This window comes from Pyricularia pennisetigena, chromosome 1, assembly GCF_004337985.1.
Source record: "Pyricularia pennisetigena strain Br36 chromosome 1, whole genome shotgun sequence".
In the NCBI taxonomy this organism is placed as follows: Eukaryota; Fungi; Ascomycota; class Sordariomycetes; order Magnaporthales; family Pyriculariaceae; genus Pyricularia; species Pyricularia pennisetigena.
Genome location: NC_043740.1, coordinates 898,697 through 908,366, shown reverse-complemented (window position 1 = coordinate 908,366; position 9,670 = coordinate 898,697). Strand labels below are relative to the sequence as shown.

At 46.8% G+C, this 9,670-nt stretch overlaps 4 protein-coding genes across 4 annotated transcripts in view; all 4 read right to left on the bottom strand.

Annotated features, from left to right (window-relative positions):
• The window catches only part of PpBr36_06892 (uncharacterized protein), a gene marked incomplete at both ends in the record, with an annotated part of 1,579 nt that extends 1,000 nt beyond the window's left edge, over positions 1-579 (bottom strand). The window contains 3 exons of the mRNA XM_029894034.1: positions 25-281; positions 361-424; positions 507-579. Of these exons, the coding sequence (XP_029748400.1) occupies positions 25-281; positions 361-424; positions 507-579 (394 nt within the window). The remainder of the gene's footprint in view (positions 1-24; positions 282-360; positions 425-506) is intronic.
• A 1,857-nt stretch (positions 580-2,436) lies between these two features.
• PpBr36_06891 (uncharacterized protein) lies at positions 2,437-2,831 on the bottom strand (the record flags this gene model as incomplete). The annotated part of the gene is made up of 3 exons (XM_029894033.1): positions 2,437-2,512; positions 2,586-2,649; positions 2,714-2,831. The coding sequence occupies 3 exons, from the start codon at positions 2,829-2,831 to the stop codon at positions 2,437-2,439; spliced, it is 258 nt and encodes an 85-aa protein (XP_029748401.1).
• Positions 2,832-3,791: 960 nt separating this feature from the next.
• PpBr36_06890 (uncharacterized protein) lies at positions 3,792-5,444 on the bottom strand (the record flags this gene model as incomplete). Its single annotated transcript, XM_029894032.1, has 3 exons — positions 3,792-4,010; positions 4,486-5,119; positions 5,224-5,444. 3 exons carry the CDS (start codon positions 5,442-5,444, stop codon positions 3,792-3,794), a joined length of 1,074 nt encoding a protein of 357 aa, XP_029748402.1.
• A 769-nt stretch (positions 5,445-6,213) lies between these two features.
• On the bottom strand, positions 6,214-6,720 carry PpBr36_06889 (uncharacterized protein; the record flags this gene model as incomplete). Its single annotated transcript, XM_029894031.1, has 1 exon — positions 6,214-6,720. The coding sequence occupies one exon, from the start codon at positions 6,718-6,720 to the stop codon at positions 6,214-6,216; it is 507 nt and encodes a 168-aa protein (XP_029748923.1).
• Between the last annotated feature and the right edge of the window lie 2,950 nt (positions 6,721-9,670).

Genomic DNA, 9,670 nt, shown 5'->3' with positions numbered 1-9,670 from the left:
AAAAAAAAAAAAAAAAAAACTCACGCTCAATAGCATCCCACTTCATGCTGTTCTCGTGGGTGATTTGACCAAACTGCGCCTTGACAATGTTTGTCAACTGCGCCTTGTTGAGGTCGTAATGGTCCATCGACGTGCCAAAGTACAGCTTTCCCCTGTTCTTGATCTTGCCGTCCAGGCCAGAGCCAGAATTGCCGCCGCCAGGGTTGCTCGGCTGGGTCGGCTGCGGCTCGGGCGAGGGCTGGCTTCCACCGCTGCTGGGAACACACTGCGAGTAATAGTCACTGTGGACCGTTTTGTCAGCTCAAGACCTCCAAGATGATCGAGTCAAGTCATGATAGAGTAACTAGTCCGGTCACTTACTTGGACTTTTGGCACACAGCACCGGAGACGCAAGTGGTAGCACCAGTCCATCCCTGGCCGCCACCTGTTTGTCGGCTATGTCAGCACTGCAGTCTCCTATTGTGAAGTAGTGAACAATCCTGACGGAAGGAGAAGATAGAGCATACATTGGCCCCAAAGAGCAGCCTGGCCAAAGGCCGCTGCCGGAGCAAGCGCGAGGACGAGAGCCGGAGTACGCATGGTGACTGGACGGGAGGCGAGAAGTCGAAGGACGGATACCTGGAGCTGGGGCTGGGGGGGCGTTGACGAGGAGCGTGTCGAACAAAAGAGCAAGCTTGAGAGGAATAGGGACTGGGATTTTCACCCGTCTTATTTAAATTAACGTCCTCCCTAACTGATCCGGGTCAACCTGTTCAACTTGTTTACTGCTACCCATAAGCTGCCAACATTTCCCCATCCATCAACGAACCGGGCGCGACAAAAAAACAACCTCGCCTATGCTGCATGCAGAAGATCAAAGTCATGAGAAATCCCGTCTTGTCCGGGGCTACCAGGCTCCGCGGTGTGTGATAGGTGGGCGGCCCAATGGACGGAAAATTATTTGCAACGGCGAACGGAGCGACAAGGTGAAGGAAGCTCCGGAAATAAATGGGTTTCAAAGCTTGGCGGCCAGCCCATGCTACCCCCGATGCGCAACGAGCGAGATTCACCCCCCGCCCGCCGAGTGTTGAATTCTTGGTACGTTATGTGTTGCAGGCTATATTTACTGAAGTCACTGGCATTGGTCAAAGACGGGAACTTTTGTTTTTTTTCGGCTGTTTTTTTTTATGCAACAATTATAAGCCCGAGAGGGAGATTACCTACCAGGATTCGATCAATTGCACCTGGGTTTGAATCCTGTGGGGAAAAAAAGACCTGTAATTTCCTTTGTATTGCTAAAATTATATAAAACAACCCTCAAAAACGTATATATATGTCAGCAAATTACGACTTGGTAAGGTGTACCCGGGGGTATGAAACGCCGTTTGCATAATAAAAAAAAAAAAAGCATTCCGCTGCCGGCAACCCACAGGTGTTAGTTATTATTGGTACCACCAGCGGACTGGGGGGGTGTGTTGCAGGCTATATTTACCGAAATCAGTGGCATTAGTCAGAGAAGGGTACTTTCGTCTTTTGGCTGTGTTCTTTTCGGGAACACGTGCTACCCCCGATCTGGAACGAGCGAGATTCAACCCTTCAATCCCCCCCGCCCGCCGAGTGTTGGATTCTTGGTACATTATGTGATGGGAAAGCAAACTCCACCTACCAGGACGCGGGAATCAGGATAGGATGTTGCATTTTGGCCCAGGAGGGTTGTCTACCCCAGGCCAGGAACCGGCAGATGAGCCGAAGTCGAAAGCAAATTGCGCACAAATCATGGTGTACTGATCAGTTGATAGGGGGGTTTTCCATAATTTAAGGGTTGTTTGTTCATTTAATTTTATATACAATCCCTCCCAAACAACGGTTCCGGTCACCAGGGATAATGGCTGTATTCCTGATCCCACGGGACAATGACGACGGCGATACGGCTTTTGCGCCGACAACTGTCGTTCGCCTGCGGGGAATCTTGTAGTCACTTGTGATTGCTGAATCCTGCATCTCGTCTTCCCCACGTTCCCTGTCGGGATATTGCTGCAGCATAGACAAAAAAAAAAAAAAAAAGTCCGCGCGCATTCAACTGACAACTCCCGGCATGCTTCTATTTCTTCTTCCATCTACCGCCCGTTAGAGAGCGGGGTGCATGGCCGCACTGCACGTCGGCTACGAATCACATCGTTTCGCTAACAACTTTGGTCATTTGCTAAGCAATTCTCCTAATGGTTTGGCTCGTATTCTCTCAACTCACTATCCTTTCACATTTACATCAGCATTAAATTTTTTGTTTTTTTTTTTGTTTTGAAAGCGTTTTACTCATTTCATTGCTAGACTAAGCCTTGATAATCCATAAGCTCCTCGACCAAAAAATTTTGCCTGAATGCAAAAAGGCAAAAATAGAAGTAGCCATGATCATGTTCCTTTGAACTCCGGGAAAAAAGCCATGTGACTAGTCATCATCTATTTCTCCATCTCTTCGAGGCGCTCCTTGGCCGACTGCTTGGCCTCGTCGGAAACGTTGGGGTTCTTCATGGCACTGTTGAATCCATTAGAGTGAGTAAATGTTGTGAGCAAAGAGGCACAAAAGAGCTTCAAATTCGGAAACTCACGCCTTGAGACCACCGGCAACGTTGCCAGGGTTCTTGCCCTCGTCCGACTCGCCAGCCTTGGGGACTGCCATAACAATTTGTTAGCCTTCAATCGTCAGTGAGCGCAGGTAACCAGTTTGGAAACGTACCATCGCCGCCGTCAAACTGCTCCTCGAGGACCTGCTTTGAGTGCTGCTTGGACTCCTCCGAAGTGTTGGGGTTCTTGAGGTTGGCCTTGTGGCCTCCGGCAACCTGGGCGTCAGTCATTTTGGTTGTTGGGGGGTTTTGGGTTGATTGGTTGATAGTTGAAGGGTTTTGTAGTGTTGAGATTGTTTTGTCGAAGCTGGTGCGAATGGTGATGAGGAAAGGGAAGTTTTGGGTCAAGTTGATGGAATTTCTCGTCCTCTTATAGACAATTTCCAGAGTTTTTTTTTGCATGCACTTGCGCCTTCCAAATAATCACATCATCAAAAGTAATGGTTGACGTCGTTGACTTTTTTTTTTTTTATTCACCCAGGCAAGCAACACCGTACCCATGATCAGGCAAACAACGGCTGCCTAGGTACGTAAAGAAAATATTACTCTGGTCAAACAAAACAAACGGCCATTTGCAGTAACTTGCGACATTTCAGACGTTGTTTGCTTCTGCGTTTCTTTGGCCGCCCAATGAGCGGGTTCCAAATGCACGGCCCGTCCCCGATCCTAGCACGACAACGCGGCTAGTCCAAGGCGTTTGCCCAGTGCCACTGACGTATATGACGTCTGATGGCCCGGTTTGTAGATTTCAGATTATCAAACAAATCCGTCCGATAACACTTGGGATTACAGTTCCGTAGCGGGAAAGCAGCTGAAAAACACACGAATGATGATGTATGGCCTAAAATGTGCCTTGCATCCAGCAGCCCTATATCCATGTGACGATTTGCACGCTTGACCCCGAGATCTAAGTCCAAGTCCGACTGTGAATGTTCCCTCAGTACACCTAAGCGGTCAACGGGAGGATGCACCCGTGTGCAGACCAGAGGTGAGCAGTATTGAGCAAACGCCGGAACTCTAATGATTCATCACTAGACGATCGATGCCGCACGGCCCCGGGGTGACATGGGAAAAGGCGCCAGGGGTCTAAGACACCGCTAATCCCTGGTGCATCTGTGAAAGTATGTGCGCCAGGCAGAAGGAAAAAAAAAAAAAAAAAAAGAAAAAGAAAAACATATCCAAAAAGTCAATTCATAAATCCCCTCTAATATGCATGCCCGTACCTGAAAGACCCTTGTGCAGAGATCGTGTTTCTTGCCCCAGGATCGGGGGAAGTGAGAGGGAGGCTGGGGTGCCGTAGTTGCTTCTTTCCTTGGCTTGCAAGGGATAACGCGCGGGATTAAAGACATAGGGGGCTTTGGAGGGTCTCAGGGGCTCCCTTGGGTCTAACTCCAAACAATGCGGACGATTCTGCGTTTGGGCACGAATGCAGGTGTCATGGACTCGACAAAAAAAAAAAAAAAAAAGCACTGCTCGACACGGTACAAGGGATGATCTTTTCCCTAGATCGAGCCCGACCCGAAAACAAGACCCAGATCATCGCGATCTCGACAGATTGATCCAGTTCCATATTGGCCAACCATGGATTGTCGCCAGACAACCAAGGAGTTGATCGATCGAAGATCACAGAGCCTCTGACCAGAGTGTGAACGGCCGCCAGCCACCAAGACAATGAGGGTCATTGTTGGAATTTTACCTTTCGGGAACCCGTGATCTTTGCATCGGGGTGGCAGCACGACGACGAGATGGAGCAGGGAACAGGGCAGTGGGTCGCATCGAGGTTGTGGTCAAGTCGTGACGAGCGTATCGGTTGTTTACTCGTCCTTGTCGACATGCCGAACAAACGTTGCATCCCGATCCCTCAGGTAAAGGATGAGACCCAAACATCCATCGTCCTGACCTTTTCCCCCTGCAGGGCCTCCACAGCCGCAACGACCGCATATCTCACCGACGCCAGAACCAACCGCATTCCCTCATCCCGAACCGCATCTTCAACCTCACGAACAAACGACTGAGCAACCACACTGCCCACCTCCCAGTGGCCGTCCAGCAGCCCCGGCCCGGGCACAACCGTCGCCTGCCGCTCCAGCGTCCACCCGGCCCTCGCAGCAATCTCAGCGATGGCATCGGGGCTCAGCGGCGAGCGGATGTTGGCCGTGCTCTCGGCGTTCTGGCACTCGAGCATCCCCCGCGCCACGGCGGCCAGGACGTGCGGCGTCGCGGCCGGAGTCTCGGGGGCGCGCAGGGCGTACTCGGCCACGCACAACCTCGCCGCCCTGCCGCGCAGCGCCCGCAGGATCTCGGCCACCACCTCCCTCGACGCAAAGTACCAGATGGAGTGGGCCAGCACGGCGACGTCCCAGGTCGCGCCGGCGGGGTTCCCGGACCGCAAAAAGGCGAGCGGGTCCGCATTGTGCCAGGTGATGCGGCCACCTACGGCGCTGGCGGAGATGTGCGCCTGCGCCTGCGCCAGCGTGAAGGGCGCCCCGTAGTCTGGCGGGGCGGGGTCGACGGCGTCGCTGCAGAAGTTTGGATGTTAAGAGGTTGTTAGGTAGGTGATTTGAACGGTAGTTGAGGGGGGTTAGATTTGGGCAAAAGATGATGATGGGGAGGGACTGCTTACACGCAGCCGGTCTCTCCGACGGCCTCGGCCAAGACAGCCGTGGCGTTGCCCTGTCCGCAGCCTATCTCTAGGACTCGTTGACCAGGCCCGATGCCCCAGCGATTGATGAGCGTGATGCGATGCTCTGCCTGTGCTATTTCTATTTCTGGGGCAGACGGTGACGTGATTGAATACGATGCAATCCTGCCGGCCGAGGAGGCGGGGATAGAATTGTTAGCCATATTTGCTGCTGAGGTGTGCACTCGAGTATTCAACCGAGGTGGCCTCACAATGTTTGAGAGTTCTCGTGTGGTTATATGCGTCCTTTTACACCTCGCTCCATCCCCACATGCTTATCTTACTTACCAGCCTTGACACTAGTCTGGAATTAGAAGGTTCGCATGAATCATAGTCAATCAAGTTGGCTCAGCCGACGACCCGAGATCGTTGCTCATTGTTTCTCCCACTCACGATTCAAAATTCTAGCTTTTTTTTTTTTTTTTTTTTTTTTTTTTGAAAATTTCGGCAAACCGTGTAGACTGATGACACACCCATGGTTGTCAACTCTGTCGGTATCCCCAAGCACGTTGAGCATACTCGTCGTTGCCCTCCCCAAGGACACCCGGCAGGCAACCGGTCCATGCGTTTCGACTCCATCTCCTTCAAATTACCCAGCCCTGGTGGGCGTGCTGGCCGCCGTGGCGGTTTGGTACCAAACCACGATATCTGCCTGCGGCGCTGCGGGATGCTGAAGCTCAGTCATGCTTTTCTGTACGATTGCGACTGTTGGACCGTACTGGGCTGTGTCGGGTCTGAAGCGAACTAACGATGTTACAGCTGGGGAGAAAGATTAACTGCTGGCGCGCCGCATTCTATGAATGTTCAGTTGATGTTGCTCAGCGTGACGGCGCATGGCGGAAAAGATTGTGAATGGAAAACAATTCCGTAATAATGATGCCGTAAACACACATTGTAAACTGATAGCCTCAGTTAAAAGTTTAAAGTCTATAGTTAAGACAGGGTAGCGCCCATATCTCCCTTGGCTCGGCCAGCCAGTCCATCGGCGCCGTCATCCGAGTCATCATCATCCTCCCCGCCCATGAGGTCAATGACCAAAACAGACCCCGAACTCAGCGTGTCGAGCTGGAAGCCCGCCTGCGAGACCTCTGGGCTGTCGAAGACGCACCCCGCAACGTCGATGCCGATGTCGGCCTCCTTGAGCGCGAGGCACACGAGGCGAAAGTGCTCATGGTGTGCGCCCTCCACGTCCGCGGCCTGCTGCCCGGCGCCGGCGCCGTCGAATATCAAAACGACGTTCTTGTGCGTGAGGAAATGGCCCCGGCCGCCGGGCGCGTGCTGCTCCAGAGCCCTTGCCAATCGGGCCGCTTCCGTGCCGGCGCTGGTTGTGATGCGCGTGAAAAGGCGGCCCTGGAGCAGAGCTTTGGCCGTGGCTGGGTTTGCCGGCGAGAAAATACTGACGTTCGGCGGGAGAGTGGGCGTCGCACTTGTTGACGGCATTTTGGCACAGCCTCCGAAAACATGGATAGGGTGCGAGCACGACGTTTGGCCGTCGCAGTGGTGATTGTTTTTTTTTTTTTTTTTTTTTTTTTTTTTGAGATGGAATGCCCTTGGCAAGTAGCCACTTTTACCCCACTCAGTGAAAAATGTTTGATCACAACCTTCCAGTCACCTAATTTCTCAATAGTCTAAGTGCTCAGACTAAACCCCTGCGGGGTACGAACGCTCCTTGTACCTTTCAGCCGCATGGCTTTTCGATAGTCTCAGGGCTCATCCCTGAAGCCCAGAGCTCCACAATTGATCCGCTTCGCTGCACTTCGTGGCTCAATTGCGGCTTTGCAATATACCTGTAGGTCCATCCAAAGAACGTTCTGGTTCAGGTCTAAGGACAACTTGTCAATTTTCGCCGCTTAAGGCGGTATTTTCGTCAATTCGGCGAGCAATACTCCGTTATAAAAAAAAAAAAAAATTGTGAAAGTAAGCGGTTTGCACGTTAAAAATAGTATTTGATACCGCTATTAATAACTATTTAATTTATATATTTATATGTATAATTGGGCCAATTTGCTAGGCCCTGCCCTTAATCCGCTTATGGCGGTACTATTTTTTCGATTTTATTTCGGTTTTCAATTCTTTTTTGTATTATTTCTATTTTTTGACCAATTTACAAACTTTTGCACATGGGGGGTGGTATACGTATAAATAACGATATATCGGATTTTAGTGTTTATGGCTGATTATATAAGCCGTTAAATAAGCGGATAGGTAAGGTATATATAATTTTATATATAATTTACAATCGAAACGCTTTTATATTTTTACCAATTTTATCGAGAATAAGACTTAAATATCAAGGACTGGGCTACGTATATATACAAACGTCTAAGTAAGAACCGTTTTTTAATATCAGTCTTAATAATTCTTTTATTGAAGGAAAATCGTAAAATTGCATTGCTTGTATATTTTTTATCTTATTTAATAAAGTAAGGTTGGTAAAAAAACGTTAAATGATATTTATATATGATAGTATAATTCAATTGCTATACTGACGTTTTTTTTCGTTTTAGGAATCATTGGTGGAATTTTTCAGATTTTTAACAAATTATGTATTAAAGTAAGAATATTCAAATAATATTTATTTTAAACGATAATTGCATGCACTTTCCACCGCTACGTTAAATTAAAAGCCCTCTTTAGATGACTGTATTTTAGCCGAACCAAATACTATTATTCAAAATAATCAATCAAATATTATAAATTATATTAAAAATTAGAAAATATATTCAGTATTTCAATAGTCATTTAACCAAAAGAGCTGTTAATTATATGCGTTATTTGGCATGTAATGGGCCCACTTTTATTTGTATATAAGCCACAATAGATAGTGCCGAAGTGGGGTTGTCGGGGTTATCGGATTTTCCGTTAATCTCATGGCTTATTGTTACGACCAGACAAGTCGGGTCGGTACCAATGAGGCCAGGCGGGGTCACACCCCTCCTAACGACACTCGACCAGAGAAAACACCGACCGACAGGAACAGGATTACCTAAGGAAAGGGTTACGTAACCACACGTAACTAAAAAAAGGTGTTATGACCGATAGGTGCCAAAAGTTACATAGCACCCATAGCAGTTAATAGGAATAATATAGCCGTTTACCAATCTATCCGACATATTACATATATTACATTTAAAATAGCGGACTATATAAGGACACGTTTATTACCATGTAAATAAAATTTAGTTTAAAATTGTTTAGCAATAATTAATTTATTATTTACCTAGGAATCCAACATAGTTTCACCCCAGGTATTAAAAACTCAATTACCCAGTTAAAACGTTTAATTGCTTTAACCTATTATATTTTACCTTAAAAACAGGTTACTCGATATTTTGATCGTAATATTTTAATTGCTCCTGTTTAATATTTTGTTTTAAAACATACCGAATAATATCGCCGAAATAATATTTTCCAACAAAACCACCCTTTGAACCCTTTTTATTATTAACGCTCCGGCCAGCGCTAACGCCTTGCATTGAATAGTCGCGACGCTTTAAACAAAAAATCGATAATTCCAGGAACGAATAACCGAATAAATTAATCGAATTAATAGGAATTATATTAAATATTTTTTACTATTATTTTATAATGGTACCCCAGGTATTTTATAGGGATCTTTTACAGGAACCCGGGCCTATTTTTATTTTAACGAAGATAATTTCGATAATAACGCAGATAAGGTTATTTACGCAATTTCGCTATTAAAAAGCGATACGCTCGCTTAATTCGAACCAATTTTACGAAATTATTTAGACCATAATAAAAAAAACCGTAAAGTTGAAATTAACCGCATTTTCGACGATTACGACAATTTCGATAAATGTTTTAGGGGAATATTCGGTAATTTAAACGAGGAACGCACGGTTAAACGTAAACTGGTGCGTTTTACCCAAATTAAATCGGTACTTAAATATACTAGTAAATTTCGATAAATTACCGTTAAACTATTATACGGCCCCGAAACCTTAATAGCACGTTTTTATACGGAATTTAAGGAAAAGGTTAAAAACGAATTTGTTAAAAAAAACGACCCGATATTTTAACCGAATACGTAGAATTAACAGTTAAAATCGATAACCGATTTTACGAACGAAAATTGGAACGACGCGAAGGACGCAACGTATAGGGACCAATTTTGCGATAAACTAATACGGGACGCGAACATTAACACCCTAAACCGCTTCGCCATTATAATATTTCCTATAAAATATATAACGGATTGATGGATTTTAACGTAATATAATATAAAGAATTTCGTAAGGATCCCAAAAATGGTAAATGTTTTAAATGCGACAAATGAGGATATATCGCCAGAGTTTGTCCCAGAAACGTTTTAAATTTATATTCCGATTTTGTAACGGGATACCAAAATAACACCCCCGACTCCAAA